The 21,556-nt window shown below is 44.8% G+C and overlaps 1 protein-coding gene across 4 annotated transcripts in view; it reads right to left on the bottom strand.

Moving 5' to 3' along the window:
* The window catches only part of LOC117354169 (lanosterol 14-alpha demethylase), a 69,157-nt gene that overhangs the window by 2,140 nt on the left and 45,461 nt on the right, over positions 1 to 21,556 (bottom strand). For all 4 annotated transcript variants that reach the window (XM_033931160.1, XM_033931162.1, XM_033931163.1 and 1 more), the window contains exons 7-9: positions 20,511 to 20,706; positions 12,396 to 12,491; positions 9,753 to 9,921 (exon numbers count right to left, since the gene is read on the bottom strand). In XM_033931160.1, coding sequence (XP_033787051.1) covers positions 9,753 to 9,921; positions 12,396 to 12,491; positions 20,511 to 20,706 — 461 coding nt within the window. The remainder of the gene's footprint in view (positions 1 to 9,752; positions 9,922 to 12,395; positions 12,492 to 20,510; positions 20,707 to 21,556) is intronic.

Below are 21,556 nucleotides of genomic sequence, written 5' to 3'. Positions count from 1 at the left end.
TAAAAAGGTAATAGATTTAGATGTATTAGGAAGTGGGATATGCTCATATGAATGAAAATATTGTATACAAGTTAATATTATATAAGTATTTACCAGCAAATTTTTATTTTTCAGGGGGAGTTCCTTGAAACAGCCTTTTGGTGAAACAGACCTATGTTGGAAAATGTACCCCTTAGACGCGTTCTGCATACCAACTATTATGATAAGAACTCTTTGTTGGAAATTCAAAAAAATCTTATAAAAGTATTTATTTATTTATATGTAAAAATATCACTTTTGAGCACTTTGAATTTGAAAACCTATGACGATTTGGAGTGGTATAGTCTACGTGAATTTGAATTATACTACATGTAGCAACACCACTGAGGTCTCAAAAAAGATAGTTTATTCTGTCTTTTGAGGTACTTATGTTTAAATAAGATGAACAAATAGCATGCATATAAAGCACAGTTACTTACCATAACAGTTGTTATCCAGGGACAGCAGGCAGATATTCTCACATGTGGGTGACGTCACCGACGGAGCCCCGCAGCGGACAGCCTCGCGAGCAGACTTGTTTGAAGATCTTTGTAAAAGCTCACGAGTGCTGCACTGCGCATGCGCGAGTGCCTTCCCGCCCGAGTGAGGGCCCGCGTCTCCTGTGAGGTACCTCAGTTCAGCTAGCTAGCTAAGAAACCAGGAGAGGAGGGTGGGTTGTGAGAATATCTGCCTGCTGTCCCTGAATAACAACTGTTACGCTAAGTAACTGCTTTATCCCAGGACAAGCAGGCATCATATTCTCACATGTGGGTGACCTCCAAGCTAAGCATAAAGGGATTGAGGGAGAGTTGGCAATTTAAGAAAAGAGATTTTGTAAAACAGACTGGCCAAAATGGCCATCCCTTCTCGAGAAAGTATCCAGACAGTACTGAGAGGTAAAAGTATGAACCGAGGACCAAGTGGCAGCCTTGCAGATTTCCTCAATAGGAGTTGATCTGAGGAAAGCTACAGACGCCACCATTGCTCAAACTCTGTGGCCCGTGACTCGACCCTGCAGAGGGAGACCAGTCTGAGCATAGCAGAAAGAGATGCAAGCAGCCATCCAGTTCGAGACAGGATGCCCCAACTTATTTGGATCGAAGAAGATGAAAAGTTGTGGGGCTGTTCTGTGAGGTTGAGTGCGTTGCAAGTAGAAAGCCAAGGCACGCTTACAGTCTAAAGTATGGAGCGCCACTTCTCCAGGGTGAGAATGAGGCTTTAGAAAAAATACTGGAAGGATAATAGATTGATTGATGTGAAATTCTGAAACAACTTTAGGCAAGAATTTTGGATAAGTACGGAGGACCACTTTGTCATGATGAAAAACTGTGAAAGGTGGATCCGCAACCAAGGCTTGTAACTCACTGACTCTTCAAGCAAACGTGAGGGCAATCAGAAAAACCACTTTCCAAGTAAGATACTTTAGATGAGCCTTATCAATTGGTTCAAATGGAGGCTTCATCAATTGAGCCAGGCCAACATTGAGATCCAAGACCACTGGAGGTGGTTTGAGCGGTGGATGTACATGAAAAAGTCCTTTCATGAAATCAAGAAACCACAAGATGTGCAGACAGGGGTTTCCCATCAAAAGGCTGATGGAAAGCAGCAATCGCACTGATATGGACTCGGATAGATGTAGACTGAAGGCCAGATTGTGATAAGTGCAGTAAATAATCCAAAACAGAAGCCAAGGAGGTAGACTTTGGCTCCATTTGGCGAGTAGAACACCAAGCAGAAAATCTAGTCCATTTCTGACCGTAACACTGCCTAATGGACGGCTTTCTGGAAGCTACCAAAATGTCCACAGATTGAGAAAACTGCAGAGTCAATTAGGTGGAAAGGTACCAAGCTGTTAAGTGTAGAGACTGCAGATTGGGATGAAGTAAGGATCCTTGACTCTGAGTAAGCAGGGAGGGGAAAACTGGTAGACGCAGAGGCTCCCTTGTGCTGAGTTGAAGTAGAAGGGAGTACCACAGTTGTCTGGACCACCGAGGAACTATCAGAATCATGGTGGCAGGTTGCGACTTGAGCTTGACAAGAGTCTTGAGAATCAGAGGGAATGGAGGGAAGGCATAGAGAAACTAACCCGTCCAGTCCAGGAGGAAAGCATCTGCCTCGAGACGCTGGGGAGAGTATATCCGGGAGCAGAACTGAGGCAGCTTGTTGTTGAGGGGAAACACAAAGGGGTCTATCTGAGGGGTCCCCTATTGAGCAAACACCTGACGTAGAGGTGAGGAATTGAGTGTCCATTCGTGAGGTTGCAGAAGACAACTCAATTTGTCCGCCAGACAGTTGTGCTGACCTTGAATGTAGACAGCCCTGAGAAACATGTGATGGATTGCCCAATACCACAGCATCAGAGCTTCTTGACAAAGGGAGTGAGATCCTGTACCTCCCTGTTTGTTGATATAGTACATGGCAACTTGGTTGTCCGTCCGGACAAGGACTATGTTGTTATGAAGAAGGTGTTGAAAAGCTTTGAGAGCATTGAAAATCTCTCTGAGTTCCAACAGATTGATGTGACAAAGAGGGTCTGTGGGAGACCAATGGCCTTGGGTAGGGAGACCATCGAGATGGGCTCCCCATGCGTATGTTGACGAGTCTTTTGTGAGAACCTTCTGATGAGGGAGAGTGTGGAACAGCAAACCTCTGGAAAGATTGGAAGAGAGCATCCACCAGCGGAGAGACCGTCTCAACAAAGGAGTTACTGTAATCTGTTGAGAAAGTGGGTCGGTAGCTTGTTGCCCCTGAGATGTCAAGGTCCACTGAGGTATGCGAAGGTGAAGTCTGGCAAAAGGAGTCACGTGAACTGTAGAAGCCATGTGACTGAGTAGAATCATCATTTGTCTCGCTGAGATTGATGTGAGCTGAGACACTTGATGACAAAGGCGAATGAGGGCATCCTGACGTGGTCGAGGCAGGAACGCTCTGAGCTGGACAGTGTCCAGAGTGGCCCCGATGAATTAAAGAGATTGCGATGGGGTTAACTGGGATTTTGGAAAGTTGATTTCGAACCCCAGACATTGGAGGAACATAATAGTCTGTTGGGTCGCTGCAATAACCCCTTGTTGAGAGGGGGTTTTGATGAGCCAGTCGTCCAGGTATGGAAAACTTGAAGACCCTGGGTACGGAGAGCTGCAGCCACCACCACCAGACACTTCATGAAGACTCTAGGGGATGAGGCGAGTCCGAAAGGAAGAACTCTGTATTGGAGATGAAGATTCCCCACCCGAAATCTTAAATACTTGCAAGAGGCTGGATGAATCGGGATATGAGTGTAAGCCTCTTTGAGATCCAGAGAGCATAGCCAATCTCCCTGATTCATCAGGGAATACAGAGTTGGTAAAGAAAGCATTGGAAACTTCTCCTTGACTAGAAACTTGTTGAGGGCTCTGAAGTCCAGAATGGGTCGCAAGTCCCCCGTCTTCTTTGGGACTAGAAAATAACGGGAGTAAAAGCCCATGTCCCATTGGTTCAAAGGAACTTCCTCGACAGCTCGAAGGCGAAGAAAAGCCTGAGCTTCCTGAAGCAGAAGGAGAAGTTGCGACGAATTGGAAGGACACTCTCTTGGAGGGCGATCTGAAGGCACCTGAAGAAAGTGAAGTGAGTATCCCTCCCGAAGGATGGCGAGAACCCAGAGATCTGAGGTGATCATCTCCCACTGGTGATAAAAATGGTGAAGACGACCTCCTATAGGCAGAGGAGAAGTCTGATGAAGGGAGGTCGGCATGCTCAGACATGTCAAAAAGACTGAGCAGGTTTATCCGCAGCAGGAGTCTGAGCTTTCTGCTGTCGTTGTTGCTCTGGTGGCTTTCTAGGCAGAGGCCTGGAGAAACCTGGCATCATTTTTTGAGGATAACGACGTGGTGGTTGCTTGTATGGCCAAGCAGGAGTCTTAGGCTTCGGCCGAATCAAGGAAGCAAAAGAGCGCTCATGTTCAGAGAGACGCTTAGTAGCAGCTTCAATGGAGTCATCAAAAAGTTCATTTCCTTGGCTAGATGGTCCTGCAAATTGGGACCCATATCAACAATGCGGAGCCAGGCAAGGCGACACATGGCTACTGCAAAGGCAGAAACTCTGGAAGAAAGCTCAAAGGCATCGTAAGTGGCTTGCAGCATGAAGAGTCGAAGTTGAGACAGAGTTCGGATAATCTGTTTGAATTCTGGGAGACACTGCTCCTCAAGAGCCGGGTAGAACTTAGGCATCAATTTGAGGAAGTGATTAAAATAAGCAGTGAAAGTGTAATTGTAATTGAGAATTCTGTTAGCCATCATGAAATTCTGATATAGCCTACGGCCAAACTTGTCTATGGTACGGCTTAGATGGTTAAGCTTTCTTTATGAAGATTCCACAACCAAGGACTGGTGAGATAATTGAGATTTCTCAAATCCTTTGCAAGGTACGGTGCGATGCCTGGATTCTAGCTTGAATGGAATGACTGTAATGGAATACGGAGTTTCCATATTCCTGAAGAAAGTTTGCTTTAACACTGGAGTCATAGGAAGCCTCAAGGTCTCCTTGGGTGGATGAGGTAACTCCATGTCAGCCACGTACTCAGGAGTGTATTTGGAATCAGAATGAAGATCCAGCTGAAGAGCTTTCCCCATGTCAAAAACAAATCTCGCAAAAGAGGCAGACTTCGAAGTAGAAGGACCCTCAGGAGAAGGAGAACGAGACTTAGGAGCCACTGAATAGGAAGAAGAAGCCTCTCTGGAATATTGAGAAGGAGGCTCAGAAGCCAGGCGTACAGTGACTGAAGAAGCTTCACTACCTGTGATCAGAGGAGTCAGAGAGTGCTTGCGCTTAACAAGTCTCGATGGTGAAGTCCCCGGGGTCCAAGGCACAGTGGGTCGAAACAGGAGGAGAAGGATCCCTCGGAGGCGGTCTCAATGGAGGAGTCTTTGACCTCGATGGACTTCGAGGAGAAGCAGCCGATGTAGAAGCTTTGCGAGACTTATGTTTAGATTTGGAAGAAGTCTCGACAGCCTTGGATAGACGACGCATAGAAAAGTCAGTATCCGGAGAAGAGGACCTCTGCTGGAGAAAAGATTCCTGACTGTGCTTGGAAGCAAGATGCCTCGAATGCCTCGAGCGATGCCTCAATCGAGGTGGAGGAGACTGTGTCCCAGGAGGAGGCGAAGAGTCACTGGATGATAAGCGACGAGACTTCCGAGGCTTGCCTCAAGGTGCTTCCACAGGAGGTTCAAGCTGATGCTCAGGCTGGCTCGCAGGAAGTAGGATCAAGGCCGGGAGGAGCTGAGCCATGACCGAAGAAATCTGAGTGGTCAGAATGGCTTTCAACATGTCCTTGAACAGGGGCACCGAGAAGGGATCAGGTCTCGAAGGTGCAGCAGTGCGCTCCAAAGAGGGCGACCTCGAGGATGAGCATTCCCTATGTTTGGAGGCACGCTTAGTTGGAGGTCTCGAAGAGGCTGGCAGGACCATAGGCACGACCTGGGATGCCTGAGACTCTGGAGGCTTCTTAGGAAGGGTACCTGAAAGAGAAACAGGAGACTTACCCACAGAAGAAGACTTTGCAGGAACTGCAGGTGAGACCTTCGAGACCGAAGATGTCGAGATTGAGGCAGTGTCGGGGTCCAGGTCTTGGAAGTCGAGGCCTACCCCGAAGCCGAGGTCGAGACCCTTTTCAATAGACTGTTCCATCGTGCCAAAGAGTTGAAGAATTGTAGCATGGCGTCTACGAAGGGCTAGAGGCTGAAGGGTAGCACAGCGCGAAGAAGAGTCTGGGCAATGTTCAGGACCCAAGCAAGCGATACACCAATGATGAGGTTCGGTGAGTGAAATTACCTTGCTGCACTGGCTACACTTTTTGAACCCGGTAAGAGGCTGGGACATAGAAAGAAATAAAGCCGACGAACGAATGAGGTTCAGCAGCCAGGCCTAGGCCAAAAGGCCGCCAGCCGGAAGAAAAAATAAAAGTTTTTTGTTTTTTTTTAAAGAAAAGGAATGAAAACGCGAGCAGAGCTACTAGCCAAAATAACAAAGCCGCGCTGTTGAGAAGGCAACGAAGGGCTGCAGAGCTGAAGTGAAGAGGACTTCTTGGCTCTGTGGAAAACGTTGTACCTCACAGGAGACGCGCGCCCTCACTCGGGCAGGAAGGCACTTGAGCAAGCGCAGTGCAGCATTCGTGAGCTTTTACAAAGATCTTCAAGCAAGTCTGCTTGCGAGGCTGTCCGCTGCGGGGCTCCATCCATGATGTCACCCACATGTGAGAATATGCTGCCTGCTTGTCCTGGGATAATTTGCATGCTATTGTGCTGAGCATCACTTGATGAAGAAAAATGGCTAATACCATGAAATTTTATACCGTGGAGCCAAAGCTTTGAGCATCAGGCCCTCAGTCATCTATCATGATGAAATGATATATGTCAAATGCATCTGTTGTTGGCTCAGCCTCCCACTGTAACAAAAAAGGAATCCCTTTGGCCATTCTCTAATATACGAGAGCTCATTATATGGGAGGCTGTTGATCGTCTGAAGGAATATTCATCAGTTCAGATTGGTGTTCCATGTCCTCAAAACCAATTTGTAAAATGGTAGCAAGAATAGAATATGGAGTTATTGAATCATTTTCCTATGTATCGAACAAGGACAAATGTGAAACACTAGATCCTATAAAATCTGCAAAGGACTCTGCACTACAGTGCAGGAGCTCATTTGTGGAATACTTTACCTGTGGACGTATGGACTATCCCAGGATTACTGCAATTCAGGAAGCAGCTAAAAACCTAATTAGTAGACAAGCTTATGCAGCTTAGGTGCTTGCTGATTTGAATTGGCAGTTACTTGGAATACTTCTTTAAAGTATGATTAGGTCTTCCAACGCAGGCGGCAATCGTGAGAGGAGCCGCCACGGCACCTTTAAACTTAAAAATAAACTCCGGCAAGGGACTAAGGGAGCCGGCCAGACCGCGGGAAGGGAAGGGGAGGCGGCAAGGGACTAAGGGAGCAGGCCAGATCGCAGGAAGGGAAGGGGGTAGGGGAAAATGCTTCTGCTGATGCACAGGGATGTGGAGGGGGAGGGAAATACCGCTGCTGCTGAACAGGGAAGTGGAATGGGGGGAGGGAAATGCTGCTAAACAGGGAAATGGAGGGAGGGAAATGCTGCTAAACAGGGAAATGGAGGGAGGGAATGCTGCTTCAGCTTCTGCACAGGGTAGTGGGGGGAGGGAAATGCTGCTGCTGCACAGAAAAATGGAGGGGGAGGAAAATACTGCTGCTGCTGTTGCACAGGGAAGTGGGGTGGGGGAGGGAAATGCTGCTGCACAGGGAAATGCAGGGGGAGGAAATGCTGCTGCTGCACAGGAAAGTGGGAGGGAGGGAAATGCTGTTGCTGCTGCACAGGGAACTGGGGTGGGGTGAGGGAAATTCTGCTGCACAGGTAAATGGAGGGGGAGGGAATGCTGCTGCTGCGGCTGCTGCACAGGGAAGTGGGGGGGAGGGAAATGCTGCTGATGCACAGGGAAGTGGGTTGGGGGGAAATGCTGCTGCACAGGGAAATGGAGAGGGAGGGCCACAGGGGCAGGAAGAGAGACAGAAAGATAGACAGACAAAGGGGGCATGGAGAGAGACAAACAGAAAGAAAGACAGTCAACGGGAGGGAGAGAGACAGAAAGAAAGACAGACAGACATATATTCTAGCACCCGTTAATGTAACAGGCTAAAAGACTAGTGTTTTAAGAAAACGTTAGATGACTTTTCCTTAAGTGGCACACATTTGAAAAAGTTCACCTTTGAATATTATTGGCAATCTTCCTACTTCTCTCTTTTCAAAGGCAGTAAAAAGTGGTATTAATTAATATCTGGTTTTCTGAATAAAAACCCAAAAATGGTCTTTGTGATATTTGGAGCCTTGAGATAAAGTATCAGATTAATGCGTCTCAATGGTCACGAATTTGGACTTGGAGGATGAGATGTACAATGTCAGCATCTATGAGACAATCTTGGTTTTTCTTGTTACACAGAGCATTATGGACCCCTGTTAAACTACATAAGTTAGATAGTTCTAAATCTAACAGATGCTGGCATTGTCATTTTGAAGCAGGGACGCTAGATCATTTATTTTTTATTGTCCACTGATACTCAAATTTTGGAGGTCTATTTGGAATCAAATAAATAAGTTATTAGATAATCCAGAAGCTTTAACATATGATACTGTTTTGTTTGGTACAATGATGAGAGCCAAAAGTCAAATTTCAGCTCACAATAATAAACACTTATTTATAATGACAGGGGTTGCTATACAATTAATTTTGAAGAATTGGAAAACTTGGGATAGGCTAAACTATAATTTTTGGTGGGAGTCCTTATGCCATATTTTTAAAATGGAACAGATGTTGGCTGTATAGCAGAGAAATTATAAGAAATTTTCAAAGGTTTGGGAACCATTGATGACTTATTGTAAAGATTGATCTTATTAATGTTTATTTATTATACACATCCAGGGTGGGAGAGTGGGGGTGTCGTAACACTATTCATAGGCTTTGAAGAATTAAGTTTATAGAGTATTAATTAAAGGGATGGGAGGGTTAAATATTCATTTAGGTATACTTGTTAGTGTAAAGTGCTTTTATTGTATTATTTTATATATGTTTACTTGTTAATGCACTATGATTGTTTTTAAAAATGAATAAAGTTTATTTTTAAAAAAACCTTGTATTTTTCTTTAATATTTAATTCTGAAAAATACTTGATCTGGGCTGGATTTTTATTACTTTTATTGTACTTCATAGTAATTGTCTGGTTTTCTTTTTTTTCTAACCTGTTTTGGACCTTATTTGGGAGAAGGCAGACTAAAAATGTCAAAATTAAATTAGATTACATAAAGTACGTGATTTAGTGCTACTGTTGGAGCAAAGTTAACTGGTGGCCACCTTCAATATAAAAACTTCTATTTTCAGTCACATCCTGTGTATTCTTAGATCATTTTTCACTGGCCTTTTTATAAGCAATATGATTCTACCACTCTATTTTACCAATATAGCTTGTTCAAGGCATTTAAAGAAAACACCTATGACAATTCTGTAAGCAGCAATACAAAAGCACAACTTTATGCCAGCCAGATGGCTCAATGCCAGGCCTGTACATTGCTGTGCAGGAGATACAGATGCCTATATCTAGCTTCATTCAGTTTCTTTAAGTAGCTGGGGCAGGGGCTACCCCACAGATAGCCAGCCATTACAGCCTCTAGGAGGAGTATCTGTTATATCAAAATAGTAACCCCTAGTGGCCCAATTCACAAAGTTTCAGAGAAAATTCACAAGCAGTGACCCTGGTTGAAGACCATCACTGGGGTGGTTGGGCGAAAAACATAGCAAAAACCCACTGAAAGCTGCCAATGAATACTTAGGATTCAATAACACCCAGAGACCAAGCCCAAACAGGATCTAGACGCTCAAAAACAGCAGAATAAAAAGTGCTTGGCTCCTCTTGCCTCTTCCCTCCTCCACCCACCGAAAAAAAAAAAACAACTTGCCTTTAGGCTGACTGCTCAATAGTCAGTCCACTGGAAGTAAGGAGATTCTCTTAAGTTATAGCTTTTACTACATTTTGACATCCCCCACCCCCACCCTTCCACTCAGTCAATTGCCCATATGCAGAATCTTACACAGCAGCCAATTTCTCTCTTTACTTTGCTTACAGGGTAAAGGAAAGAAGCACAGGATTTATTTTAATATAAAATATGTAAACCTCTGATAATGTTTTCCTCTTACCAGCTCCAAATGGCACATAGGCAAACTTTTCCCCTGCTGCAGGATTTTCCTGGAGGTACCGGTTTGGGTTGAAAGTGGTGTGATCCATCCAGATATCCTTAAGTCTATGGTTAACAGTAGGAGATACACAGACCTGGTGCCCAGCAGGAATAGTGTACCCTTCAATAATCTAAAGGCAACAAGGAACACACTGAAACCAGCAACCACGATCGGCACACTCTGTCCTGTACAACAGAAACCTCTTCAGTGTCTAGATTTTCTTTCTTGAAGACAGATCCAAAGTCTTGCCTTTGGTAACGTGTTTCACATTTAATCATCCTAAAATAGGTATAAAGCACTAGGTATAAAGCACTAAGGGCCGGATTCTGCAAATGGCGCTGTTAATGTGTCAATTGCACAAAGGCGCCCTTTGCAGAATCGCAGCATACGTGAAAGGTAAGTGCCAGAAACGTAAGCCTGGGTTTTAAAGGTCTACATTTCGGGAGCTTACCTTTCACAATAATTGCGTTTACGGAGGTGCCTAACAAAGCTTAAGGCCACATCCAGTGTTAACCACACCCCTAATAGTCTCAGGTGCCTCCTTAAGACAGAAGAATGGCGCCTCCATTTTTTTAAAACGGTGTTTTAATTGGTTTTTAATCAGTGCAATTACTGTGCCAACTGAGTTAGGTGGTGTTACAACAGCTAATGTCACCTGGCACTGTTAGTAGAATCTATCAAGAGCTTCTTTTACAAAGCTGAGCTCGCAATTTCTGTGCAGTAAATGCGATGAAGCCCTTAAGTATTGAATGGGCTTCATTGCATTTGCCGCACAAGAATCATTACAGTGGATTTCTAAATGGAGCCCTAAGTTAGCTCCCCCCCCCAAAAAAAAAAGAAGTAATATCCAACAGAAATGACAAAGGAAGCAAAAAGTTGGATAAGAACACAGCACTATGGTGAAAATGTCTTTATTAAAGAATCACCGAACAATACCATGTTTCAGCACAAGCCTACATCAGGGGTACAATAAGCACTCTAAAGTAACAAATACAAAAGCATTGCACATTAAAAACAAATTTAATATGAAAAACCATACTGCATAGAATGTCAAAATTAATTACATAACTAAAAAAAAAGCATCAGCTAACATGACTAAAATCAGTCAAACATAAAATATATTTTAAAAAACCAATGTGCCAGTGTTAAAAATATATGTCAAATCAAAATCGATATTATAGGCTATTCCAGACTGGACTCCAACATACTCATTTCAAATTCTACACCAGTCAAACAATCATCATCAATAACAACATAAATCATAAACTCTTAACGATCCTCAGAGAGTTTAGAATATCCCATTGGTTCAAATGATGAATAATCACCAAACCTGATCGTCATAGGATCAGTAGTTTATGTATTATTTATATTATATATGTTTATATTTTTATTTTTATTTATTCATCAATCCAAGTTTTACTTAGCTTTTAAAGTTATTTCACTCAAACTGGGAGGCGCTCCCAGTTTGAGTGAAATAACTTTAAAAGCTAACTTTAACACTGAATCGTATAAACATTTAAAAAACTCTTGAAAACTTATCTATTTGAAAAATTTTTGTAATATAAAATTAGGACTCAATTATCTGTTACTATGTGTAATTCCTAAGATTGTCTCAGATTCTTAAATTGTGAACCGCATGGAACTGAATAGGTCATGAAGTATATAAATGATAATGTAATGTAATCTTAGTAGAGTACAGTAGATCTCAGTCAACCGGGGCTCATTCAACTGGCAAAAAAAATATATAAATTGCCAGTGATAAAAAAAATAAAAAATAATGTTCCCCAAAGCACCAGCAGCAGTGGTCTTGAGCTGCAAACCCCTCGCCCTCTCTCTCGACCCAAAGCACCAGGGTGGCAGCATCCTGAGCCACAGATTCCCCCTCCCTCCTTCAAGTCCCGGAAACAGCTGAGAGAGGAACCTCCCTCCCTCCCAAAAGCACCAGTGCGGAAGCAGTCCTGAGCTGCAAAGCCATCCTCCACTCTCTCAAGCATCTTAGAGACAGAAGCAGGTGGCATCCTGAGCTGCAAACCTTCTTGCTCCCTTTCTCCCTCCCTTCCTTACCCAAATGCAATCAATCAACAGAAGCCCCTGCGGGGGCTGGCCATGAGCAGCCTATTTTGACGCTGCTTCCTGCTGACCATCTGCGCTCAAGTAAGGAAAGGAAAGAGGAAGGGATGTTCACGACTCAGGACGCCACCTGCTCCTGCCTCTAAGGGGTTTGAGGGAGAGAGGGCGGAGGGCTTTGCGGCTCAGGACTGCTGCCACGTTGGTGCTTCAATGGGGGGGGGGGGGGGAGGAGGATGACTGAGACTGTTAGGCAAGGTTTCTAACACATTCTCAATTAACCAGAAAAACAGTTATCTGGTATCCACCAATCTTTTCTCTTAAAGAAAAAACAAAAGACCTTCAGTAAGAATAGTTTGTTTAAAGCCCATTCTGGGATCAATTTTTCCAGTCCTATCTACTTCACAGCTAGCTATGCTCCTTGTGAAGAATAGGCATATGAATGCTAGCAGGGACAAGGAAACAGCTAACATTCTACCTATAGTGATCCACTTTGAACCTAAGGAAGAGGGGCACTAGTTTTCAACCCTTACTCACCTGTGGAGTTTTAGCCAGTCTCATCATCGTCATTATAGGAGGTCTAAGCCTTAAGGTTTCTTTCAGGCAGCGGTCCAACATGCTCATATCTTTCAGCTATGAAAAGATGAGCTTTTCATTAGTCACCTAAGTTCTAACAACATTGCACACCACACATATTCAAGACAAGCAAAATAAAAACAAACATTGTTAGGACAAAATTTGGCCAGGTGTTTCACAGGACTGGAACAGATAGTTTCTCAGGGACCCAGCCCTGTACTTTTATACTAGCAACTATCTTGATTACAGTATCACAACAGACTGTTTGCTACAAAAATAAACAAACCACATTTCACAGTATTGATATTCAGATTAGAGAATGACATGGTGGTAGTTGCCCGCGGCTAGCTGCGGGTAACCTGCCGAAACGGTGGGAGGGGGGGAAGTGCTCTCTGCGGGCACAGGGACAAGGCCATCCACTGCCCCGTGGAGTGGTGAATGGCCTTGTCCCCGCAATTAAGGGAAGGAAGGCACTCAGTCACTGATCATCCGCTGCCCCCTCCCTACCTCCGGCAAAATCTAACTCCCTCCCTCCCTCTTACTTTTGCAGTGCTTTAGAAAAGAAACTGATGCCGGCAATGCCTGCCTATGCCACCCTGTAGTTACGTGTGTATGGGCGGAAGCTTCTCCTCTGACCGCACGCCTTCCCTCCCTTAAGAACATAAGCAGTGCCTCCGCCGGGTCAGACCATAGGTCCATCCTGCCCGGCAGTCCGCTCCCGCAGCGGCCCAAACAGGTCACAACCTGTCTGAATCACCAGAACGGGCTCCCTTGCCACCTTGGTTTCTCATTGAAGTCCTATCTTCCCATCGAAGTCCTAACCCTCTGGTCTTGCACATGCACGACCTGGTTAGCTTTCTATACTTGTGTTACATCCCAGCTCCTCCCTCAGTATCCCACGATCCCTTTATCCCTCAGGAATCCGTCCAATCCCTGTTTGAATCCCTGTACCGTACTCTGCCTGATCACTTCCTCCGGTAGCGCATTCCAAGTGTCCACGACCCTTTGGGTGAAAAAAAAACTTCCTTGCATTTGTTTTGAACCTATCTCCCTTCAGTTTCTCCGAATGCCCCCTCGTACTTGTTGTCCCCTTCAGTCTGAAGAATCTGTCCCTATCCACCCTCTCTATGCCCCTCATGATCTTGAAGGTCTCTATCATATCTCCCCTGAGCCTCCTTTTTTCCAGAGAGAAGAGCCCCAGCCTATCCAACCTCTCGGCGTATGGGCAGTGTTGCAGCCCTTTTACCAGTTTCGTTGCTCTCCTTTGGACTCTCTCAAGTACCGCCATGTCCTTCTTGAGGTGCGGCGACCAATACTGAACGCAGTATTCCAGATGTGGACGCACCATCGCTCGATACAATGGCATGATGACTTCCCGCGTCCTGGTTGTTATGCCCCTCTTTATGATGCCCAGCATCCTGTTGGCTTTTTTCGAGGCTGCTGCACACTGTGTAGATGGCTTCAGTGATGCATCCACCAGCACACCCAAGTCTCTCTCAAGTCTGCTGTCTCCCAACAATGCCTCCCCCAATTTGTAGTTGAACAATGGGTTCTTTTTCCCTATATGCATGACCTTGCATTTTTCCACGTTAAAGCGCATTTGCCATTTGTTTGCCCAGTCTTCCAGCTTGTCCAGGTCCCTTTGCAGGTCCTCACACTCCTCCCTGGACCTAACTCTGCTGCACAGTTTGGTATCGTCTGCAAATTTTATAACCTCGCACTTTGCCTCCTTTTCCAGGTCATTGATAAATATGTTGAAGAGTAACGGCCCCAGCACCGATCCCTGTGGCACACCGCTTGTGACTCCCCGCCAGTCAGAATATTGGCCCTTCACTCCGACCCTCTGCAGTCTACCTGACAACCAGTGCTTGATCCATCTGTGCACATCCCCTCCCACCCCGTGGTTCCACAGCTTCCTAAGCAGCCTTTCATGTGGCACCTTGTCGAAAGCCTTTTGAAAATCGAGGTAAATGATGTCTATGGGTTCCCCATTGTCCACCCGACTGCTTATTCCCTCAAAGAAGTACAGAAGGTTCGTTAGGCACGACCTTCCCTTACAGAATCCGTGCTGGCTTGTTCTCAGTAGGCCATTCCTCTCGATGTGCTCGCAAATGCCGTCCTTGATCATAGCTTCCACCATCTTCCCTATAATTGAAGTCAGGCTCACCGGCCTGTAGTTCCCGGGGTCACCCCTCGATCCCTTCTTAAAGATAGGTGTGACATTTGCCAATTTCCAGTCCTCTGGTACCTCACCAGTTTTCAAGGATAGGTTGCAAACATGCTGGATTGTGCCCGCTATTTCTTGTCTTAGTTCCTTCAGAACCCTTGGATGGATCCCGTCCGGGCCCGGTGATTTACCGCATTTTAACCTGTCTATCTGTTTGAGGACATACTCCTTACTTACCTCTATGTGCTCCAATTTTTCGGCCTGTTCCCCACTCATGAGCTCCTCTGAGTCCGGTATATTAGATGTGTCTTCGCTCGTGAAAACCAACGAGAAGAACATGTTCAACCTCTCAGCTACCTCTTTATCCTCCTTAATCACTCCCTTCCTATCCCCATCATCCAACGGCCCCACCTCCTCTCTCGCTGGTCGCTTCCCCTTTATGTAACTGAAGAATGCCTTGAAGTTTTTCGCCTCCCTGGCCAGCCCCTCTTCGTATTCCCCTTTCACTTTTCTAACCTCTCGGTGGCATTCCTTTTGGCATTTCCTGTGCGCCTGGTGATTTTCCTCCATTGGGTCCTTTTTCCATCTCCGGAAGGATACTTTTTTGTCATTTATTGCCCTCTTTACTTCAGTTGACATCCAAACCGGGTCCTTTGATCGCTTGTTCTTGCAGCCTTTCCTGAAACTGGGGACGTACATTCTTTGTGCTTCCTGCAGGGTGTCCCTGAATAGGGTCCAGGCGCTTCCCACAGTCTCCATCCTAGAGATGTTTCTGAACTTCCTCCCCACCATTTCCCTCATAGCAACATAGTTCCCTTTCTTGAAGTTGAGCACAGTTGTTGCGGTCCTCCTTACTATGGGTGTCCCCCTTTCTAATGTGAATCTGATCGCGTTGTGATCACTGTTGCCTAGTGGTCCTCCCACTTCTACCCCTCTTGCAGGCCCCCCTAATCCGTTTAGGATGAGGTCAAGAGTAGCACCCCCTCGCGTCGGTTCTTTGACTAGTTGCTCCATGAAGCAGTCCCTCACAGCTTCTACAAATCCTGTTTCCCTAGTGCAGTTGGAGTGACCCGTACTCCAGTCTATTCCCGGGTAGTTGAAGTCCCCCATCACTGTTACACTTCCAGTCCTGCATTCCTGTCTCAGTTCCGCTTCCAAGTCGTGTCCGACTCCTTCTGGCGTACCAGGTGGGCAATAGTACAGCCCCAGTTTTATGCCTGCACCCTTGTTTCCCGGCAATTTGACTCATAGCGATTCCAGCCCCTCTGCCTTCGTTGCCATATCCATCCCGACCGAGTGGATAGAGTCCTTTATATATAGTGCTATGCCTCCCCCCTTCTTGTGGGTCCTGTCCCTCCTGTAGAGCTTGTACCCCAGCAGCGCCACATCCCATTGATTTTCCTCTGTCCACCAGGTTTCTGCAATTCCAATTATATCTAGGTCCTCCCCCTTGGCCACGACTTCTAGTTCACCCATCTTGGCCATGAGGCTTCTTGCATTTGCGTATAAGCACCGCAGGTCCCATAGGTCCCGTCGTTTTTCCTCCACCTCTGCATTTACCTGGGCCGCCTGCCCTTGGATTTCGGGCAGTTCTTCCGTTCCCTGTGCTTCTGCTTTGCCCTCAGCCTTTACCCTCTTAGCTTTCAGCTTCCCCACATTCCCGCCACCCCACTTCCCCGCTTTTCCTCTGGGTTTTTTAGCCCTACCGGCCCCCTCCTGGGCTATCATGCCTTGAACCTCTGTTTGATCCCCCTCGCCTTGTGGTACCTCTATATTGCCCTCAGCTTTCACCCTCGTGCCACCCAGTCCCCCTGTGTCTCCATGCCCCTTAGTCTTCTCCCAGCAAGCTCCCTTTACCTGATGTTTCCCTCGCTGTCTGATCATAAGATCCTTCGGTCCCTCTGCTTCCTCCCTGCAGTCAGCCCGTTCAGCATCTGTTCTGGATACTGTTGTCCGAAGCGTCAACATCAGATCAGCTGTCGGCTTTCCCCCTCTCCTCAGTTTAAAGCCCTCTCGATCTCCTTCCTCACATTGGCTGCCAGTAGTCTAGTTCCCGCTGTGCTCAGGTGCAGGCCGTCCCGCCGGTAGAGCTTGCTCTTTCCCCAGAAGGACGTCCAGTTCCTCACAAAGTGGAAGCCCTCCTCCTGGCACCATCTCCTCAACCATGCATTCACAGCCTGGAGGTCTGCCTGCCTCTTTGCATCTGCTCTCGGTACAGGCAGGATCTCCGAGAATGCTATCCTCCGTGTGCTCCGTTTCAGCTTTCGTCCCAGGACCCTGAACTGGTCAGTCAGTGTGGCCATGCTGAAGTTCCTCCGGCTCACATCATTCGTTCCGACGTGGATTATTACCGCAGTCTCCTCTGTCTCTGCTCCGTCCAGGATCCTCTCGATCCTATCAGTGATGTCTCGTGTCTTGGCCCCTGGGAGACAAGTCACTAGCCGGTCCTCCCTTCCTCCAGCTACGTGACTGTCTACCTCTCTCAAGATCGAGTCTCCCACCACAATAGCAGACTTCCCTTTCCTCAGCAACCTCCTCTGCCTCAGGTCCGTGTCCTTGGTGTAGTGCGGTGTCTCTCCCTCGGGGTCCCGGTGAGTCACGTGAGTTTGTTTACGCTGCGAAGGTAAGGGGGAGGGAGCCGCTGAAGGGTGGTGTGGTGGCGAGAGGGAAGGGTGGATGCTGCAGGGATGGGGCGGTGAAGGGGATGGGGCAGTGAAAGGGACGGCGGGTTTGGGAACGGGGCAGTGACGGGGACAGATATTTTCCCCATGTCATTCTCTAATTCAGATCAATTTAGCCAATTAATGTCTGAAATTAATCAGACAGAGCGTTTACTTTAAAATTTCATATCTCCTGGCCAACTAACTTTTGGCCAGAGAGCTGAAGGGCTGTGATGGGAGGAAGAATGTAAAATTTAACCAAATAGCCAAACAAATAGTGACAAAATTAAACAGTCAGTTTAAGATAACTTTTAAAGTCAGACCACAGAAAACAAATTATAATAAGTTATGTTATCAATTTATATTCTACAGTGTTGACTTTATTTGAATTGGGCTTTGGCACTACTAAATACCTTTCTCAATTTGGGCTACACTTAATTTCACCTGTTCAAAATATTAAAATTAAGGCCGCCAGTGCGATTGCAGCACAATTCACCCACGGGACAGTCAGTCTCGCAGCCAACCGTGCCCCAGTCAGCTGGAGAAAGGGTCCTTTTTGGGCTCTTTAAATTGCCGGGAAGCCGCAGAGGAGATTTGCCGGCAGTGTGGATTGCTGCACAACTCAACAACGGGACACGCAATCCCGCAGTCAAACATGCCCCAATCAGCTGGAGAAAGGGTCCTTTTTGGGCTCTTTAAATTGCCGGGAAACTGCAGTATGTGGCCCTTGGTCGTGAGCCCTGGGCCTCGAGTCTGAAGGGGCGTGGACCAAAGGGGCAGGACACGCCCTTTTTGAGCACCTTCGGAGCCTAAGTGGGTGGGCCAATATCGAACCCTACCACTATGGGCAAAAGGAAGGCAAACATTATACCATCTAATTCAATGACGGGCCTGATGGATCATCACCTTTTGGCTCCAGTTTTGCCACATGTGGAAGAGCAGGTAACTTTAGATATTCAGGCCACCTCATTATCCTCTGGGAAACCGTCATCACCTCCTCAACCATCATATCTAGTTGGGAGAATAGAGTCTTCCCCCCTGCAGGAGGGAGCAGCTTTGTCCCTACAATTATCTACATTGTCTGGACTGGAGGTTACCGGCAGCAAAGGGTCTGACTCCTGTGCAGATGGCCATGGAGCCAGACTCTTAATATTCTCCCTAAAGATAAAGTTATCACTTTAAACAATGTATGGCTAAGTGTTAATAGAATTGAGTCTCCATTATAGAATACTGTTTTGAATTTATGTCAATTTTCATCTAATATCACTGTAAAAATTAATGAGCATGAAGGTAAATTAGCAGAAACAGGTAGCAAGCTAGAAAAATTAGATCAAGCTATGAGCAATTTACAGGTTAATGCTACTTCTAATATCAAAGATGGTATCTTGATTCATGCTAAAATAGAGAAACTGGAGAATTCTTTAAGAGTTAAGAACCTTCATCTCTTAAATTTCTCCATTAGAGCTCTTAAGAATGTATATGAGGGAGATATCGCAGTATTCTAATTACATTCCAAGAGCTGCTAAGGAAATAGCAGAGGAAGGTGAAATGGATAAATTAGTTTTACCTGATAGTTTGACTATATCACAGTTTCTTGAATCTTCAAAAGACTTAATAAATAAACGGGCAACACTCCTGGTGGCTTTCAAGACAGATTTAGAGAAACAGGCTATTTTGAGCTTATATTTTGTGAAAAAGCAAGGTCTGTTTTGTGGCCAACGGGTAATAATTTTTCCTGTCTCTAGATAGACTCGGTTTAAAAAGAGGCAGTTCCTACTGCTTAAGTCAAAGGTTTTGGCAGTCTGAGTGACTTTCTTTTTAAAATTTCTGTGTAAGTGCTTTATCTCATATACATGTGATAAATATGCATTTTTAGATCTAGCCCAGTTGGAAGATTTTATTAAGGATAAACCTTTGTTGAAAATTTAAGTTTTTATTTTCAGTGTAGGAGGATGTTTTGTGACATAGAAAAGTAAGCCACAATTTATGCCTGTCAATGATGGTAATATATAAATAGATTTAATTTCCTAGATTGGAAACTGGTGACCACTATAATGTGGACTAGATCATTTATGATTTATTTTTCCTTACTTCCTTACTTTAAGTGTATCTGTATATGCTGAAGTTCTGTTGATATTCATGAATATTTGTTATTTAATTGTAATAAGATAAATAAAGAATTTAACAAAAAAAATTAAAATTAAGGCTTCAATTAAAAAGATGTGTCAGCATATACCTACCAAGCTCAAGCCTCTCATTGTGGACTCCAAATTATGGCTATTTGTATTAAATGTAAACAAGGACAGAATACCTTAGGGCAGTGGCCTCAAACCCTTTGCAGGGCCACATTTTGGATTTGTAGTACTTGGAGGGCCTCAGAAAAAATAGTTAATGTCTTATTAAAGAAATGACAATTTTGCATGAGGTAAAATCTTTATAGTTTATAAATCTTTCCTTTTGGCTAAGTCTTAATAATAATATTGTTATTTATAGGTAAAGAGACATATGATCAAGAAACTGTTTTATTTTACTTTTGTGATTATGATAAACATGCCGAGAGCCTCAAAATAGTACCTGGCGGGCCACATGTGGCCCTCGGGCTGCGAGTTTGAGACCACTGCCTTTGGGCATACGTTTTGGTTATGCCCCCTCATTCAATACTTTTGGTAGGAAGTTGTCTCGTATCTGGGTGCACTACTACATATAATCCTCCTTCCTTCCAATTAATGGGTCTTTAAGGTATTATACTTCATAATTGTTTATTGTTTTTATAAGTAACAGGAGTTATGATTATATCTGCACTGTGTTCCCAGGGATGGGATAGGACTACAGTTTAATGGGGATTAATAGCTGACCATGATGTTTTGCTGGGGAAGGAGGGAGGGGGTTTAGGTAGAGTAGGTTTTAAAATACCTCACAGCAGCTGGGACATCATATGAGTCCAGGTGCCTCAGAAAGTTTGTTCATGGTTGGTTGTGTTACATGGGAGGGATAGAGGGGAGGGAGGGGAAAAGGTAGGGAAATAGAGACGTTCTGTATATGAAGTTCGGTAGTACGTTAATGTGTAAGGATGGATGTAGAATGTTTATCTCTTGTATTCTTGAACTATTAATAAAAAGAGTTAAATCATAAAAAGATTTGTCGACGAATTACAGAAATGAGCAGCCAAACTTTTTTAGGCTTTTCAAATTACAGCCAAAGTTCCCAATGCTTCAAAATTCTGATCACAAAAAGGAAGTTTTAACAAACCTGGTCATAGTTTAGTGGTGGTAGGTCTTCCCCACAGACTGCCTTCTGTTCCGTATAACACTCTTCCTGCAGGGACTTATCTTGGGCCATAAAGAAGCCCAGCCATGCACTGGTGGTAGAGGAAGTGTGCTGTCCTGCTAATAGCAGCCCAAGCAGCATCCCTGCAACCTCATCATCTGTCAGAGCGCGCCCATCCCTGCAAAAAGAAAACAGCACTTCAGTAGCTGAAATACAACCATTTACCTAAGATTTTTTTTCATAAAAGATATACAGACATAGGAAAACATTATAAACAGTGCAAAACACACCATGAATTCCTATTAACTAGCACAGCAAAACTCTAGGAATTCAAATATTCTTTTAATGAGAACCATTGTAAACAAATTTGTTGGTACTTGCAGTTACAGACACAATTGGATTATGGGATAATTTTTTCAAGTAGGATATTCCGATAATGTGGAGGAGAGAAAAGGGAGCAACAAGATCCAATTCTAGATGCAACCAGTGAGGTACATTAAAAAGATCAGTAGAGTTTAACCATTCTGCACCTTGTTTCAATATAAAGGATTTATGATACCACAATAGACCAAGAAATTTAACTTCCCCACAATCCTTAGGGGCTTTAATTTTGCCAATCAGATTCTATGGTTCCATAAAAATAAATCACGAAATCACAATCACCTTCACTTTTTTAGTACTCATGAATTTCCATAAATAAATGTGTGTATGTGAAAAGCTCAGACCCAATAACCAATCTCTAGTGATAAGCATGGAACAGGTTGTTAATGAGACCATCACAGCTGATCACCATCTCATACCACCGCATATTGAAATAAATCTTGTACTCTAAAATATCTCCCTTTTACTTATTTTTAGCAGTGGTGGAGCTGTAACCCGTCCCACAACTGCTCTGGTCTTGTGATGTTACACTTTAAATAAATGCTCTCTCACATTTCCCTCGATCTCCCAACTCGAGTTTCACAAATTGGAACTTCTTCAGGAGGGGACACTGAAACAAACATAGAATACAATAAACCCACAGACTT

This window comes from Geotrypetes seraphini, chromosome 2 (genome assembly GCF_902459505.1).
Source record: "Geotrypetes seraphini chromosome 2, aGeoSer1.1, whole genome shotgun sequence".
NCBI lineage: Eukaryota > Metazoa > Chordata > Amphibia > Gymnophiona > Dermophiidae > Geotrypetes > Geotrypetes seraphini.
Note: the sequence above shows the minus strand (reverse complement) of the source record. Positions and strands in the feature narration are given on the sequence as shown.